General features: G+C 39.5%; 3 protein-coding genes across 3 annotated transcripts; 2 read left to right on the top strand and 1 right to left on the bottom strand.

Moving 5' to 3' along the window:
• The first annotated feature begins 7,459 nt into the window (after positions 1-7,459).
• LOC140988351 (probable DNA-directed RNA polymerase) lies at positions 7,460-9,067 on the top strand. Its single transcript, XM_073457380.1, has one exon. The coding sequence runs from the start codon at positions 7,460-7,462 to the stop codon at positions 9,065-9,067; it is 1,608 nt and encodes a 535-aa protein (XP_073313481.1).
• An 83-nt stretch (positions 9,068-9,150) lies between these two features.
• LOC140988350 (probable DNA-directed RNA polymerase) lies at positions 9,151-10,239 on the top strand. The gene has a single exon (XM_073457379.1). It carries the CDS (start codon positions 9,151-9,153, stop codon positions 10,237-10,239), a length of 1,089 nt encoding a protein of 362 aa, XP_073313480.1.
• Positions 10,240-11,751: 1,512 nt separating this feature from the next.
• On the bottom strand, positions 11,752-14,220 carry LOC140988349 (DNA polymerase-like). The gene has a single exon (XM_073457378.1). It carries the CDS (start codon positions 14,182-14,184, stop codon positions 11,752-11,754), a length of 2,433 nt encoding a protein of 810 aa, XP_073313479.1. The 5' UTR covers positions 14,185-14,220.
• Positions 14,221-18,951: the final 4,731 nt, after the last annotated feature.

Below are 18,951 nucleotides of genomic sequence, written 5' to 3'. Positions count from 1 at the left end.
TTCTTGAGTGCCTACCTAGGTAAAATTCCGTCTTCTAGGCATGGGGCCACTGGTTCGGGCTCCACATTGGCATCAAGAGTACTACCCTTTTTCTTTCGAGTCGCAGTTCCTCCAAGAAATAAGAAATTCATTTAGAGGGCGTAGCAGCGAAACGAAAGAAGCATAAGAAGGAGAAGGAGATCCGGCGAGCTGCTATTGGCTTGGGTGTGAAAGAATTGGTTCTTCTTTTTTTAGGTTTTCTGCTTATGAGCCGGTTAGCTAAATGGAATTGACAGATAGATTGGTGGCAACAGAAAGACTTGATTACAGGTATCTGCCTCTCGGGGTGCTTTAGACCAGCAGATGGAGAAGGTGTTGAAGGCTGAGTTTCTTGCTTTGAACCTTCCACCGGCTTCGAGGCAAAGCCAGCGATAGAGGACTCAAATAGAACCAGAACATTCGTTCCCCAACGAGTTGATCTGAAGGCTCGAAAGGAGGACCTAGTAGAAAGACCAGAACTTCACTCTTCCCCCTTCTCTGTCCTATCTTTTATCTCCATTCTACAGCACTTGCATCGAACATCTTCTTACCGAAGTTAGCCTTGTTCCACACTTTGAGGGATTTTTTGGTCGCTTTCCGCTTATGATAGATAGAAACGGAAAGCTATGGAACCTCTGATTGTAGTATTCCAAGCTGCTTTGACAACACTATGGCTTCTCCTTCATCAATCCCTCATCGCTGCTTCTTAAGGACAGGAAGAGACCCCCAATCCTATGGTAGTTACACCAAACATAACCCATCTTGTTTCCCTTAAACTTGGCTCTACCAATTATCTTCTTTGGAAATCCCAATTCCTACATTATAATATGAAATGCTTTTCTGGGCTTTGTCGACGGAACGTTTCCCAGTCCTCCTCAGTTTATTTGTTATGCCAATGGCAACGCCATACAAAACCCTGCATATTCGGCTTGGGTTCGGACAGACCAAAGCCTCCTATCATGGATCAATGCAACTCTTACAAAAGAGATTCTTCAAGAGGTTCATGAACTGACAACCTGTCGTGATATTTGGTTATCCTTGTAAAAAAGATTTTTAGACCAGGCTACTGCTCGTGAGTTACATCTCAAACTTAAATTGAAATCTTTGAAAAAGAGATCCCAACGTATCTTCGGTCCATTGCGGATTCCCTAGAAGCCATAAACTCTCCCCTTTCTTCTAAAGACATGGTGATCTATGCACTGGCAGGACTCCCTGAAGAATATGAATCCTTTATCAGGACGGTCACTAACAATAATTCGTCGTTAACCTTTGATGAACTTCGAGCTAAACTGCTACACCAAGAACAGCGCCTTCAACACCTTCATGGCGCTTACATTCAAGCTCTCAAGTGGCCTTTGTTGCTGCATCATACAATGTTTACTACTATATTATGTGCGAATTAGGCCAGTCTGCAATTCTTGACTTGAAGTCTTCTAACGACTCTACCAACATGGAAATTAGCTCATAAGAGGTGGGTCCGCTAGGGAAATCCCTTCTTTCGACAAAAGAGTGCTCGTCTTCCAAGAATCATATTCTTTTTGTCCTGAGATTATCAGCCGCCAACAGAACCAAAGGGAATTCACATGAGATTTCATCATAGACCAGGTTTCTCTTTTACCAAAAAATGCTTCTGAACTGCTAATATAACCACTCGCGCGACAACATTCTTCGTCTATCTTCTCGTCCTCTATCTTATTTGTTAGCTTCTAACATATGAAATTCCTCTGAATGAAAGATCCTTTTTCTTCTTAAAGAAGTACGTCATGAGTTACTTGACGAGCTTCAAACTGGAAGAACTTTCGGCTTGAGTCACTAAAGATAAAGAGAGCCACGCCTCAGGAGATATGGATTCGCCCTTACAGCTATTTCATGAGGAAATCACCTGACAGAGAGAGATGCCCTCTCGCTAGAGAGAAGAGCGGACTGAAGCTGCTTTGCCGAAGAGAGAGCGAGAGAGAGGGATGATAGGGACTCTGAAGACGATGCTTCAACGGGATCCTTTGGGTGGTTTTCTTAACCGGACAGACCTTCACTTTCAGCGGATCATGGCAGGGAGGCTCTATCTTTGAATCCAGCCAGCTACGTGCCTATTTACTAGGAAAAGCGAGAGTCTCCGTCGTCTGCGAATCTATTGCTTTCATCGAAATAAGGAAGGGCTTCCCTTAGGATGCGAAGTGGAACCTCTTTGCAGACCTCTTCCCATTCATCTTTCCTTTAGGATGAGAAAATTCTGCTCTATTGAATAGTAGTAGGGTCTTAAATAAATACCTTCCTTCGCGGTGAAAGCCTAAGCCCTGCCTTCTTTCTTTTCGAAGGGAAATGTCTTCCCAGCGTGTTCATGTTATGGACACTTTTCTTCTCATCAGCGTGATATGCGCGAGATAGAAGGGGCTTACTGTTGAATGAATGCTTATGTTGGAATCGGTAAGCTGATGTGCCATTACAGGGATATGGTTTCATCCTCTGGCTATTATCGACTCGGGAATGAACGAAATCGCTTCACTTCAAAGTGGAGGTTTGGGGTAATGATGGACTGACAGATCAGCTCCAAGGCCTGAGTGCCTAGGTTGCAGTGGTAAGAGTCGCTGCCGATGAGTTCCATCTGCCAGAGTCTTCGATAAGAAAGAGGAGTCTGAGTAAACAGAAGTGAGATCTTTCTTTAGGTAAGAATCAGACGGTGAGAAGATCTAGCAATCCTAGAACAGGAACGTAGTGAGAGGGGGAGCTTACTTAGCTGATAGCAAGCTCATTGAAAGCGAGTATTAATAGCTAAGCATCTAGTGTTAGCAACGAGTCAGCAAAGTGGATTGCATGCAGGTAAGCAGATTATGCTTTACTAGAAAAGAAGATAGCTTTAGTAAAGCTCTACTGTTAAAGTATAGTGCTGAGTTAGGAATGAACCCTGATAGGAGGTAGCAGTAAGAGGAGAAGCCGGAAAGGAAGAGTAAGAAAAAGAAAACTTTCTTTGTATTGTATTCTATCGCAAAAGTGTCTTATTATATAGGATCAGTATAGACCGGGCTCCATCAGGGAGAATAAAAGAAGGAGTTCCTGCTTCTATCTTTGCTGCTAAAAGAAGGAATGGGATTTCGCACCCTGGCAAAGCGCATCAATTGCAGTACAGTACAATAATAGAGTTGTTGTTATTCCGGGGCACTCTCCAAAGAGCTCGATGGAGCCCCTTTCTTTTCCCGTAGTGATGTGCCACTCGGCTAACACAAACTCTGAAGAACGATTAACAAAATATGGTACATGGATTTCGTAGTCTACCAGGCTGGCTTTGGTCGTATAGAAATAAAGGTATTATGGCCTTTGTGATACAAAGCGAAGTCAATTTCCGAATAAGGGATCTTGATCTTCATTTATGCTCGCGAGGAACTATTACGGAGGTGTGGCCTCAAGATCTAAAGGCCCCCGAAAGCCTTCCGTGCCAGATCACTCACCTACTTAGTCGGAGACAAATGATCAACAAGCAGAGCCAGCTCCACTGATTCACCTTGTAATAGAGTCAATCTTGCTAGATCGGCCACAGTTACCTCCGGCTCAGCTCGACCAAAGCAAAGGAAACCTTGGTTCTTTCGGAGCCGGAAGATGGACTGAGAGTGAAGCCTCTCTTTAGGCCGCTCACTCTGTATTCGCTCCGCCCCTCTTTAGCTTCAAGGAAGCATTAGCGAGTGCAAGTCCCTTTCCCTCAGTAGGCAAGCCGAAGGAGAGGGCTTTACAACGCCTCATATTCGAAAACGTCCGGAAAGACCCTATCTGTTTACAGAACACGCAAAGACATTGGATGGGCAATCTCTCACCAAGGTGGTTTCCATTGGTTCCGCTATTTACTAAAATGAATCGAGGAGAGGCTCGACTGAAAGGAGATAAGCCGGTTAACACCCTTAACCACTCGGAGCCCCAGAAGGAAATAGAACATACGTCCCCTCGGCAAGGGGCGGGCGGGAAGGAATAAGAAGTATCGAAAGCTGGAGTACTGAATGAAAGCTTTTTTTTCAAGCTGAAAGGAAATTTTTCTTACCCTGGATTCAAGCCAGTAAGCAGGGTCAAAGGATGGGGAAGGGGAGTTTGAAACATTTTACATCTGTCTCTTTCCAAGCTGCTCTTTCATAAGATGTGATGGCTCTTTTTTTTGAGTCGAGAAATCCCGTCGGGGCTAAACTCAGTCAGTATGCATTAATGACGGGCAACATAAATAACTAGTAATCAAATGGAGTGGCTCCACTGCTCAAGTAGTTCCGCGAGCCAGCCAATAGAGTAAAGAATAATAACTTGGCGTAGTGATCAGCTAAAATACCCATTAAAAACCCAGTACTAGGGCGAAGGTGGCGAATGGCATAACTGCTTCTTTTTTTTTTACGGATAGAATCAACTATTGTTGAAGAAGCCCATGTAGGCAAAAACCTGAAAGATTCTCTTCTCTTGAGTCGAATGCACAGTCCAGGGGGGTCTTTGGCCGAGCAAAAAGAAAGGTCGGTTCACCCCCTTTCTAGGCCATATAATAAAATACTATTTGAATTTCTTGTATGGATTGATAAAATTCACGAAATGGCATAGGAGACTGTTAGCTGCTGGAGGATGTGAAAAGCAGCTTTATGCTCATGAACCAGAAGGCCGAGTTTAATTAATAGAAGGCGTATAGCTTTCCTCAGGCTGGAACGCGTACTTGATTCCGGGTGTTCACCTCTACCTTTTAGCCTGTGAAATGAAAGCAGTCTAGCCAAGCCCCGAAGTCACTTTACTCTCTTGATCCGAATCCCTTTCTGGTGAAATGAAAATTCCACTGCGCAACACACTTGGAGTTCGAAGTGGGATAGAGATAATGAGCTCTTTAGTTGAACTGGCTGCTATCTTTCTAAACAGTGGTTTTCTCTTTGATACCCTCTCGTCCCTTGCTTCTTTCAAAGTGCTTTCTCGATCAACTATCTGACTTGAATGAAGACAGTAAACCATCCTTTCTTCTTCTCTTATGAGATTTCTAGTCTTAGAGTTGCTTGCTTTTCTCTCCGTTCCGTGTCGAGGAAGCGTGTATTCGAGTCGAGTTAGCTAGTTATAGAGTCGAGAGCGAGAGTTGATAGCGATAATGTCTTTTCTTTCTAGCTAGCTCTCGATTAGGGTATGACCCAGGAGCCGTAGACGAGGCTTTCTCTGTTCACGACTCCGGTGATATTGAATTGATATTTGGCTTTAGCTGGGCACCTTGGCAGGTGATAGTTACGTCGGAAAGAAAAAGAGCTCTGTAAAACTTAGTCTTGCTAAGACCTTCTTTGGCAACTTCTCGCCATGCCATATCAAAAAAAAGACATGAACGAAGGAGAGAGAGAGCGATGCTACTCATGATGATCTCAGCTGCTTTGAGAACTTTCTCGTGGATTGGTTTTTGTGAGCAAGGAAGGTGAAATAGAGAAATCTCATTCAATATAGTAAGGCGAATCGCCCGGTTCCATTAGTACTAAGAAAAAGAATTTGACGATAAAAATAAAAATAAATTGAAAGAAAAGAGGTGGCTTCTAAAATAACTACGTAATAGTAGTGTAAGCCTAGTAGCCTCCTTAAGAAAGAAAGAATAGATCAATATGCCATGCTTCAGTTAATAGGTCGCGTAGCCAAGCTAGTACAAGTAACGGTTGAAAAACGTTACGAATATCAACCAATATTAGATAAGAGGGGTTCTAGAAGTAAGGTAATGCTTAATATGAAAAAAGACCTGGTATGCTTAGAGTGGAAAAAGGGCAACCCGGCGGTGTACTAAAGTATAACCGGAGCATAAAAGCGGGTTCAAACCAAGGGTTAGAGGCACCTAGTCCACCAACAACCCCAAGAAGGAGGGCATCTCACCTTGATCTCAGTGAATGCTAGCCACAAAAGCAGTTAATGGAATCAGCCAATCGTGGCACAAGTCCCAACGAGAAGAGGAAACCCCATCGAAGAGATAGAACTACCTTGGCCTATTCCCAACCCTATCTTGGCTATGGATCTTAAGGGGCGTAGCGGATTTCCTTACTAAACTAATTCAACGGCCGATCCGACATGGAAGATAGAATAAAATGGGTCTCCCTTTGGTTGAGCTGCTACGCTCCTCATCGACTGGAAATGATTGAGATTGTATATCTTACTAGAGATCCTGATAAGCTCAGGATGCAACCCCTAGTGCCCCCTCTCTTTCAATATCGGTGGATCCTAGGGATCTTCCAACTAGAATTCTCAAGGACTTGAGGCTGCCTCTATTAAAGTAGTTGCTAAATTGATATAGCGATCCCTTGAATCCAATGCATCCATTGAACCAGTCGCAGATTCTGGAGCCAAAGAAGAGTATGGAGATGTCCTTGATCTAGCCTTGAAAGGAGGTCACATTGGATCAAGTCAACCAATTACGATAGTAAACCCTTTCATTAGTTGAAGCCCCTCTCTATTTCAATTGCAAAACTCACGCTGGTCTTAAGCCAGCGTTGAGTGTCTCCGGATGACTGTATCTTTCTTTACATTCTCGTAAGCACAACCACACTATTCCCATTCCTCAAGCTCGTTAGCATAACTGCTTAATGAAATAGTGAAAAATGATTTGTTGAGCATCTTTGTAAAGAGAAAGCGCTTGATCAACTTCTGGTAGAGGGGCCCCACAGACAGCGGCAAAGAGGCCTTCAAACGCACAACAATTTCAAATCAAATAATGTCTATATCCTCCTGATGCCACCAGTAGAAAGAGAAAGAACATCATCGGGCATTTGCCCGGTATCCGCACTTGGTCTCGTCTTAGTCTATATAAAATACACCGCTTGGCCACTCTTCACCTTCACTCACGAAAGCCAACAACATTGACATAACATAACCCATGCCTCTAAGCATGAAATGAAAGGGCTTCACCTGCCTATATAAATCAGCTTCGGGAAGTCATTCCATTCATTCCAGGACGGACTGGAAAGCCAGCAAGCAAAGAAGCGAAAGAAAAGAGTAGCACGTTTGGGATCTAGTTCCTGCCTTGCTTTCTAGCTCTCCAAGTGGAGTTGCCAATACCATGAAAGACTTTTTCCATGTATTCCAACCAATCTGCCTTTATTCAAATTGTCAAGCCCCGGTACCCGACTCGAGCAGCAACCAGACTTTTCTTAAATACACCCCTCCCCTTCTTGCAGGAGAGTCATTAGGGTGAAAAACCTCATGGGAAGAAGAAATATTGGAGTCTGACATGGAAAAGGACGAGTGGAGTGGTGCACTTGTATTAGTCAAAGAAGAAGTGGAATACACCTATACATCCCAGCACCCTTTAGAGAAATAATAAAACCCTAGTTATGAGCGAGGCCTCGAACCTAGATTAGATTTTTAAGACTATAGAAATGATAGGTACTATATTAGGAACAACGATGATTATGATTCATTATACACCTTTAGGTTTAAAGAGCGTACGAACAATAGAGACAGATGGAAATATATATTTAAAATGATAAAAATTAGGTGCACAATATGGGCCGGCTCCTTGCCCTTTAATAGAAGGTTTCTAAGCATTGATAGTCTAAATAATAATACTACCATTAATGAGTTTTTGAATACATTTTACAGGGATCTAGAGGATAGAGAATCTTTTTTACATGATTTACACGGGGGTATAGAATATGATGATGGTCATATGTTTAAGTCTCAAGTTATTAACTTATTGAATGATAAAAAGAAAGATGGTAGAATATACCTAACGGAAATAGAGTTACATAAGTTACAAATGAATATTGAAGATCTAACCATGCAATTCGATGAATATAGTATATTTAAAGAGAGTCATAACATAATTAAGATATTGGTTGGAAATGATCTTATATGCGCTAAATCTTATTTGTATAAATATCTTCCTCTAAGTGTTTATAATAGTACTATTGCGCAGTTTGGTCAATATACGCTGGAGGCTATCATTGTATATGTCCTAGGGTTGTTGTACAACTGTATTCAAGAGTCTTCGGTTGTGAGGGTAGTTACATTGATAGAGAAGCTAGATAGCACTGTTCGAACACAAGCTAATATAATAAATAAGAAAAATCTTGTTAGTAAAACTGCAACAAGTAGTAAGGAAGGTGGTATAAAGCGAAAAAGGGGTAATAAATATGAGATAGGTATAAGATTGCTCGAGTTCATGATAGAAAGACAATTGATCTATATTGAGACCTTTATCGCTGATGGTAAGAAAGCTGTTGTGAAAGAGAAAGGAAAGGGGTATTTAGAATCCAATTTATTCGCTGTATGTAATTTTAAATTAAGTCTTCTCCCGTTGAAACTCAATCTTCCAATGGTTTGCAAGCCGAAAGATTGGGAACTCAAATCGGATGTTGATAAAACAAAACCTATGATGTTATCGGATATGAGAGGTGGTTACTTAAGCGATCCTACGTTAGATATATATAATAGGTTGAGTCTTATATCATCCCGTAACCTAAGCAATTTTAATATAGAATTACATGATTCAAAGTATAAGGAATTGTGCTTTATATTGAATGGACTTCAGAATCAAGGATTTAAGATTAATAAAATAATGTTGGAGTTCATTAAAAGAAATCGTGCTACTTTAGAAAAATTAGGTTATCTTATGTCTAGAAAACTAATACACGTTAATCTGAAAGAAGCCTACGATTATCTAAGGATCTCATATTTCAAGAATAATGCTATACAAAAAGTATGTGGCCTTAGTTTTCTCTTTAAGGACTTAGCTACGCGGTTGCAGGCTGCTAGGTATGAAGATTCAATAATCAGGCTTGCGTCCGCATACGACGATTATATCTTTTATTTGCCTGCATTTATGGACTTCCGTGGTAGAATCTACCGCTCTGGTATCTTGCATTTTCATGAGCGTGATTTAGCTAAAAGTCTCATAGTCTTTGCTTATAATCATCAAGAAGTAAACAACCTGTTGGAAAATGACATAGTTGCATCTTCTGCTGCCTTTAAGTATAAGAAATTCTCTCTTTATGATGAGGCTCTTCAATGGTATAAGGATAACCAGAGTGTGATTCAAGCTTCTGAGGAGAGTTTAATAAGAGTGCCAGTGATCCATTTCAGTTCATAGCAAAGGTCCTGTCTCACTATAGTGAGGATGAATATAATAGACTTCCAATAACTCAAGATGCAGCTTCGAGTGCTTATCAGATCATGAGTTATTTATTGCTTAACGAAGATCTAGCTAGGAAAACGAATCTTATTCAACACCCTGATAATAAAATACAAGATGTATACATGTACATGCTCTATGAGTTTAAGGAGTTTTTGCATCATCAAATCAATGATAAGTGTAAAATGGAAATCATAGAATCTAAACTAGATAGAAAGCTCATCAAAAGTCTATTCATGCCGTTGATCTATGGTAAGACAGTTATCAGCATGGATATGGATATTAGGGAGAAATATGGTCTATTGCTAAGCCGAAAAGATAGCTATAACCTCGCTAAACTTGGCATTGCTTATTTGAACAATAAATATCCAGACATAGTCAATTTTATGAAGTTGATTTCCATCATAAGTTGGTTTAGTTCTGTAATGGATAGAGCAGTTGTCTATAGTATAACCTATTTCACTACAAGACAGGATTATATGTCTTTCATAAAAGAAAAGATATATGTTTATGAAAGGAATAGCAAAAAGAAAAGACGGGTAACTATCTATGTACCTTCTATGGAGAGGGATATGCGAAAGACTCAATCCTCAGCATGCGCTAACTTTATTCATCAGAAGGATGCTTACATTGCCATGAAAGTAGTAGAATCATTATTGAGTCTACGTGCACCTATATACACGGTACATGATAATTTTATAACAACTCCGCCTTACGTAAGAATAGTTCCTGATATATATACCCAGGTCTTTATTAATATGGGTTTTCCACTTAAAATCATCAATGCTTTTATTAAGAGTAATCTTATTTCTCCATACAACCAAAATAACATTCCATCACCCTTATACTTGTCCATGGATGATGAAGAACCTATTCCATCTGATTTTCTTATAGATTTATTGAATTCACATTGGCCTGAGAATTATAGAACTAAAACTAAAAAACAAATATGGGAAAAAAAGGTTTCAGACTTGGTTAAGTATTACAACAACTATGTAGATGCTGTGTGCGATAGAAAACCTCAATTGAATGATTCAGGGGTGTCTTGTGATTACCTTTATGAAGGGAAGTGGTTGAATTTTAAGAAACTTATAGAGAACAGAAGTTATAATTACAGCGTACATTATTAAATATCTTATATAAAGTCTATAAATGTGAGTCGAGTTCATTATGGTCCTCCTTAAGTATCACGGTGTCCATAGCCAACTGGAAATGAAATCTAAGAAAACCGCATAATACGACCTAACCTATGGAACCTATGGAATGTTTTGATATGAAGTTATTATATGATTTAATAGATCGTCACTATCAAAGGAACTCTAGTGAGTATCCAATGATTTCTAGTAACGACCTCAAATGTTTTAAGGACCGACTGACTGATCTCAGTAATCAATATATTATAAACGAGGATGCCGATAAGCTATATGATCCTATATTGGATTCCTTGGTTCGATCGTCGTTAGCAGACTTACTTTACATTTCTAAAAATAGAATTTCTTTCAAGGATTTCGTTGAGTTCCATCCTAATTATATACGTTTTCAATTTATGGATGACCTCATAGTTTCTAAATCATCAGTAACTCTAGGTTCTTTTAAGCTTTTAGAGTTTTCACCTAGTGCTGCTTCTATGGACTGCATGATACTTATTCAAAAGGTTGATGATTTGTTACAGAATCCTATTCTCAAGATCATTATCAATTCATTTGTAAGAAAACTACAAGTTGAGGGAGATCAGTTAGAGAGGCTCACAGGTTTCGTTAAAACGAAAAGGAAACCAACTAGAGGTTTAGGATTGCTTTATTTTGTACTTATGGATTTGTATTTAGAGAGTATTGATAAAATGGTTCAAAACATGATAAAGAAATCGGGGTTACACTGTTTTTGGTGTAGGAGTCTTGATACCGCCATCCTAGGATTTACAGATGGGAAGACTTTAAAAACATTTAATGATATCTTACAGTTACACATCGCACTTCTGACATGGGGGTTAACCGCAAGAGTACGATCAGGAAACAGGGGCGGAAAAGTATTGAGACCATTCAATGGTAAACTATATATTAATTTTGAGGGTATCCTACAATGGAAAAGACCTGACAGTATCATATCAGAATGAGATGTGGGGTGTGTTTAGATGAAAAATAGTTGTGGGGGTGTTTAGAGTGAGTTTAGAGTTTTACTTGAGTCGAGCTACTCCCCGAAAATTCTCTATAAGGTGGGGTTCAGTCAACTTCCTATGGATCCCTCGCTATCTAAGAGTGTGAGATATAAGAATGTAAATGGTCCCACCTTAAATCTTCTAGTTTGAGCTTTTATTCATCAGGTTTATGGGAGGAGCTATTGTCATGGTCCTTCGGCAACCTCTTACTCTTAGCCTTCTTAGCCTTTTTAGGCTTTGTATTGTAGAGAGTTGGTTGAAGAGTCTCTTGACCTTCATCAATAGTAGCCTTACTGACTGATTCATCATTATTCCTCAATAGTTCATATTTAAAGATAGTGGTAGCATCTTTAGTTCCTAAGTCTATTACTTCTTTAGGTCGTGTGTCTATCCATACATTATTTGAATCATATATATTTTCCCTTTTAGTACTCCGTGGTAGTCCTAGGTTGAGGATCAACTCTTTTTTAACAATTTGAAGTCTTTTTCAATCAATTCTGAAGTTAGCACCAGTGGGGATCTTCTCGGTTTGAGATAGATCAGCTAATTGCCTTACAAACCATTCAGATGTTACTAAATCTTTAGCAGGGCCCCTGTGCTTGATAATATCTCTCTCATCTTCTATCTCTAGCATGTAACTCTTGGGTGCTAAGAAGATACCTCTATGTACTTGGTGCTCGAGTTTAAACTTACCCAATTCACTTGAAGAGATTTGATCCTCAGGTAGAGGACTTCCTAGAACTATAGAGTCAGTATCCGTGTAGTAACAGTCAGGTCTGGAAATGTGTGGGTACATATGAATGCGAGCACAAGCAGTTATAGCTGCTGACAATTGAACAGCCGACATCCTAGGAGGTTTCCAGTCGTCATCAGAGCCACTAAAATTGGTAATGTAATTCACAATATAGTAATGATCGGTAAGCTTCTCTGCTGATTGAAAAGTATCCTTCTTCATCAATTCTTCATATCTCTTTTGATCGCAGATCTCTGTTACTGTACTCTCAGGATTCATACCAAATCTACCATAGAGAGAGTTCATGAGAATCTTATATATAAATGTCATAGCTTCATCACCTCTTTTCTTAGCATCTAGTCTGCTTTCATAGAGGTGTGATATAAAGCTTTCGAAAGGACTTGACTTCTTCTCAAACAAATATCCCCTAAGAGGGATAATCTCGTAACCTAAATCACGTGCAAACTTCAACTCTTCGCTATAAAAGACTCCAATGAATTTACCTGTAGGAAAGATTAAAGTACCATATTGATCCTTATAAGGCAAGAACGGACGTGATATATTAGTAGGACATACTACATAGGCCTCAATAAAGCCAAACAAGCTATCTAATTCAACGCTTTCCAAATTATTCCGCCATACTGGTACACCACAAGGCATAGGGTAAGATTTCATAATATATGGATATAATGAGTTCACATCATAATAGTAAAGATTCTCACCATAGGGCTTATAGACATCAACATGACCCCCATAATAGGCACGCCTTATGAAAGTATCTTGGTTTTGAGTAGGTATATGGATAGGAAAGGTCTTATCATCCAAATAATGCATACGAAATATTTTAAGTGAAAGCGATGACAATGTCATCACCTCCTCGATATCAATATGATACTTAGACCAATTAACCTCTTGAGCCTTCAACATCACACCACCTAATAGAAGGATGTCTTGTCGAAGATAGTTTATCAATTCCTCTCTAGAAACCTGAAGATTAGAGACTTTCAAATCCTCATGTGGGATGGAGCCTTTAGAACCTAATTCAGGACATAATGTCTTTCCCAATGTTGCAAGAGAGCTAGGGAGTAATGTGCATGAATCTCTGAAACGGAAGAGTAACTTATCGCCAAGATAGATTTTCAACTCGTAAAGCTTATGATTTCTAAACAAGGTTCTGATTTTATACTTATGACGATCAGCAAAATACCTAAGAATTATAATACCATCAAATCGGGAGAAATTATGGAAATAAATTGTTCGAAGACGAGTACTATATATGTTTAGAACTGAGACTTCCAAATTATAGAAAAAATCATGTAATATTCTTTCACTCCTTTCTTCAAAGGTATGATAGAAAGGTATGTGATCTTCACTGAAAAAGGTGTGTATCGAAGGTTTGGAAGTAAGATCGTCACCTGATTTCACCACTAAGTAACCTGCAGCGTAAGGAACATGAACATTATTGACTAGTATAGTCTCTAAATCGGCTACTATGAAAGGATAACATTCTGGTCTCACACCTTTGATTGTGGTTACTTTAATGGGAGTACGACTCTTTACAGAAATAAGTGATTTGACATCTGGTAGTTTACCACTATCTATTTCAGAATCTATAACATTTAGAATATCTTCTATATTTATATTAGGTAATTCTATTGATTTAGGGATCAACTTTTCCTTAGATTCATAATAGATACGAATAAAGACAGCTTTAACCATAGCTTCCTGATATTGTTCACCGTATAACATCACTAGTTGTTCAATCATATCATAGATCCTCTTTTTGGGGATACTAGAACCTAAAGGATCACACAATGGAATAGCCTTACCTAAAGTAAATGACAAATCGCTAGATGATGGTAATATCATAGTATAACCAATAGTTATTTTCAAATAGTCACATTCTAAATTGTAAGCATACATCTCGATCAATTGTATGAAGGCTAATGTTAGAACTTCAAAATCAATAGCTCGATAGTATGGTTCTTTAAAACTAGTAGAAGCATAGATAGATCCTGGATACACAGTTTTCGATCCAACAGAAGATATATTACTTTGTAAATTATACCAAGAACCATTATACGTTTCAGCTGAGGAGGTAGAACACCTCTGTTGACTATAATATAAGACTCTCCGTTCTTTATCAGTGGCATTAGAACTCCTCAAACATATCCCATTAAGAACCATAACATAGGAGGACCAGTAATTCACTCTAGCGGTCCGTTGAAGGAGGTACCGATTCCTATAATCGAATAGACACATCATGATTGTAAATTTCATCCACTATGTACAAGAAAGACATAAAATATAGTACCTATCATCTAATCTTAGGAGTATACTCTAAAGACAGAAGGTTCTATAAATATATTATAATGAATCATCGTTGTTCCTAATATAGTACCTATCATTTCTATAGTCTTAAAAATCTAATCTAGGTTCGAGGCCTCGCTCATAACTAGGGTTTTATTATTTCTCTAAAGGGTGCTGGGATGTATAGGTGTATTTTATCATTTCTATAGTCTTAAAAATCTAATCTAGGTTCGAGGCCTCGCTCATAACTAGGGTTTTATTATTTCTCTAAAGGGTGCTGGGATGTATAGGTGTATTATCATAGATTACTCCATTTGACTCCAATGAAATTCGAAATTCAGATATTTTTATTTTATATAGTTCAAAACGCGGGATGAGACCGGTTGTAGAGAGATTTTTGAAGCCCGCCCATTAAGATTAAGGGAGGCAATCAAGGAAAGGCAGGCGACCAAAGCGAGACTGTGCATCTGCATCCTCTCTTTTATCAAAACTTATATTAAAATGATTGATGTTAGCGGTACTTAGAAGGCGGTAACGATCATAGATTTCTCCTGATGGAGTACTTAAGTAACCCCCTGATATATCAGACAGGGTAATATTATGAAGTTGATTTCCATCATAAGTTGGTTTAGTTCTGTAATGGATAGAGTAGTTGTCTATAGTATAACCTATTTCACTACAAGACAGGTGGTCCAATTCCAGATATCGGAACAGAGACGGAAAGCAGCAACCAGAGATCAAACTCCATAGTGGGAAATTGGTAGCACTCCTGTAAGGTCTGGTTTACTTGTTTCATCATCCATCTCCTAAGGGTTAAGAGAACTATGGCTAGGATACCTATCATTTCTATAGTCTTAAAAATCTAATCTAGGTTCGAGGCCTCGCTCATAACTAAGGTTTTATTATTTCTCTAAAGGGTGCTGGGATGTATAGCTAAAGCCCCTAAACTATAAAATAAGTAAGCCTCCCCTAATATAGTACCTATCATTTCTATAGTCTTAAAATTCTAATCTAGGTTCGAGGCCTCGCTCATAACTAGAGTTTTATTATTTCTCTACGAGGACCTCCCCCAACAGGACCTTCATCCACGATTCCGAGCTTGATTCTCCTGAAGCCCCAGTAGCTACTTTGCCTGATCGATTCCTCCTAATATTAAAAATTCGTACCACTCTGGGCTCTAGGGTTGAAAAAGGGGCCGGAGATTCATGCACATTACGCCCTAGCTCTCTTGCAACATTGGGAAAGACATTATGTCCTGAATTAGGTTCTAAAGGCTCCATCCCACATGAGGATTTGAAAGTATCTAATCTTCAGGTTTCTAGAGAGGAATTGATAAACTATCTGAAATCTTGATACATTGATTTACCATAATAATAAATAGAGTCAATGGTGACTCCGCCGTGGGAAGAGTTGAACTTTATAAGAGCCTCTACTGTTTCAACAGCCAGAGAGCCCACTCAATGAAAAAAGCCTTTCTCTTTTGTGGAATGTGCACACAGAGTTGGAGGGTATGCAAGAGGCTGAGAAACCCACCTTTTTAGATTTTTAAGACTATAGAAATGATAGGTACTATATTAGGTTATGTTTCTCCTACTACAGGTATGGCGCTAGCTAAGCTTGTAATTACTGTAGCTCCCCAAAAACTCATCTGACTCCAAGGTAGTACATATCCTATAAAAGCTGTCACAATCATTAGGTCACTTGTTGGCTTACATTCCGTTGGTATTCGGTCGCTGTCACAGTCAAAGACTTATTCTTTTCTCAGTTGCTAGGCAACAAGAAGTAGGGCCCTTCGCTCACTAGTTCCAGCGGATTCTTTCAAAGAAATACACCTATACATCCCAGCACCCTTTAGAGAAATAATAAAACCCTAGTTATGAGCGAGGCCTCGAACCTAGATTAGATTTTTAAGACTATAGAAATGATAGGTACTATATCAGGCAAGCTAGAAAAAAGGCTCTCAGGGATGAGGTATTCGTGATCCTGGGTTCATCAATGGACTCCTGACGTATACGAAGGAGTGCGGTTCGTTCGAGAAATTCCTACCCAGGATGATCTTTTCTGGTTTAATCAGCGCGGTCCTATAGGTCTGGGTCAAGGATCTATCCGTTTTTCTTTTTTCGATAAGTTGGAGAGAACTGCAATTAAAAGCTCTCATTATATTTGAAGTTAAAGTAGCAGCATGGGAAAAAATACACCTATACATCCCAGCACCCTTTAGAGAAATAATAAAACCCTAGTTATGAGCGAGGCCTCGAACCTAGATTAGATTGTTAAGACTATAGAATTATGGCGGCTATGTTTTCGTGGCGGAAATGAACGAAAAGCGATATGAATTCCGTATAAAAAAGAGTAGTTGTTTGCTGAGATAGCTGGCTTAGATGTCACCAAATTGGCGAATCCTTTCACATGCCAGGCTTTCTCAATTGGTACCAAGTCTCTTTGAACTATGTACTTAAGCCAGGAGGTCATGGGTTCGAGACTTGGGGAGGTATCACTCCACCAACCTGGTGGGGAGAGTCCTATGAGTAATGATGCATGGGAAAGCCCGGGAGGGGGAGAGCCCAGAGTCAGAGGGGCCAAGGCGCAAAGAGTTCAGAGCAGAGCCCAAGATCGGGATAGCCCATGGTCATGACACAAACAGCATTACCTTGGATTTGAAAATGCAACCCAGAAGTGCAAATATCCTCTCGTAACTTAGAAACATGAATCGATGATAAATTAACATCAACAACCTTACGGCTCAAGTGACATTCACTTTTCCCGGATGATACTGGATCTCACAATCATAATCTTTCAAAAGATCCATCCAACGTCTCTGTCTCATATTCAGATCTGACTGGGAGAACATATACTTCAAGCTTTTGTGATCAGAATAGATTACAAATTGCTCCCCAAACAAATAATGCCTCCAATTCTTGAGAGCGAAAACAATAGCAGCCAATTCCAAGTCATGAACAGGATACTTAGACTCATGCGGTTTCAACTGACGAGAACCATAGGCCACCACTCTGCCATGCTGTATCAGTACACAACCTAATCCTCGATTTGATGTGTCGGTACAAACAACGAATCCTCTAGAACCACTTGGAATGGTAAGAACTGGTGCAGAAGTCAATCTCTTCTTCAACTCGACAAAACTTGACTCACATTCATTATACCAAATGAATCTCTGATTTTTCTGAGTCAGTTGAGTGATAGGTCTAGAAATCTTTGAGAAATTTTTGATAAATCTTCGGTAATAACCAGCTAAACCCATGAAACTACGAATCTCGGGCACATTGGTCGGTCGTGCCCAGTTCAGAACTGCTTCTACTTTACTTGGATCGACAGAAATACCATGTTGAGATATGACATGGCCCGGAAACACAACTTTATCTAACCAAAACTCACACTTGGATAGCTTGGCGTACTACTGCTTCTTTTGAAGAATTCGAAGAACTAATCTCAAGTGTTTAACATGCTCTTCCTCAGACTTGGAATAGACAAGAATATCATCGATGAATACAATCATAAAACGATCGAGATATTTACGAAATACTCGATTCATCAAATCCATAAACACAGCTGGAGCATTGGTCAAACCAAAAGGCATAACCAAAAATTCAAAGTGTCCGTATCTCGTGCGAAAGGCTATTTTCGGCACATCTTCTTGTCTGACTCGCACTTGATGGTACCTAGAACGGAGATCAATCTTAGAATACACCGAAGTATCTTGCAACTGATCAAATAATTCATCAATCCTAGGAAGTGGATATTTATTCTTGATAATAGACTTATTCAATTGCCGATAATCAATACACATCCGCATCGTACCATCTTTCTTCTTGACAAATAGAATCGGTGCACCCCACGGTGAAGAACTCGGACAAATATAGCCTTTGCTCAACAAATCATGTAATTGTTCTTTTAGTTCTTTCAGTTCTTTCAGCTCAACAGGGGCTAAACGATATGGTGCTCGAGATATGGGTTCAGTTCCTGCCATTAATTCGATACTGAATTCAACTTCTCGTTCTGGTGGAAAACCAGGAATCTCTTCTGGAAACACATCAGGAAACTCACAGACTACAGGAATATCAGAAATCCGTCGCTCATCCTGCGATAGATCCACAGCATAAACCAGAAAACCTTCATGACAAGAATCTAACAATCGATTCATCTCAATGGCAGAAACTAGAGAAATCTTGGCTTGAGAACCACAACCATAGAAATTCCATTTAGGTGCAAAGCTAGGTCTGAAACGAACTATTCCTCAATAACAGTCAACAGTGGCACGATTAGCAGTCAAAACATACATACCAACGATGCAATCAAAGTCATGCATAGGTAGAACTATGAGATTCAGATACAGAATATTTTCATCGTGAAACAAAACCGTATTGAACAATACATTATCAGTGATAATCATTTTGGCCATGGGAGTAGCAACAGATAGATTGGAATTCATACTAGTGGTGCGAAGATCATGTGAAACGACGAATGCATGAGAAACAAAGGAATGAGATGCTCCGGTATCAAATAAAACTCGTGCTATAAAACCACATAGAGTACAGTTACCAGCAATGACAGTACCTGGAGCTGCCTGAGCCTCATCCTCATTCAAGGCAAATACATGAACAGATGACTGATTCTGTTGACCACCTT

This window comes from Primulina huaijiensis, chromosome 11 (assembly GCF_012295235.1).
Source record: "Primulina huaijiensis isolate GDHJ02 chromosome 11, ASM1229523v2, whole genome shotgun sequence".
NCBI classification, from domain to species: domain Eukaryota; kingdom Viridiplantae; phylum Streptophyta; class Magnoliopsida; order Lamiales; family Gesneriaceae; genus Primulina; species Primulina huaijiensis.
Note: the sequence above shows the minus strand (reverse complement) of the source record. Positions and strands in the feature narration are given on the sequence as shown.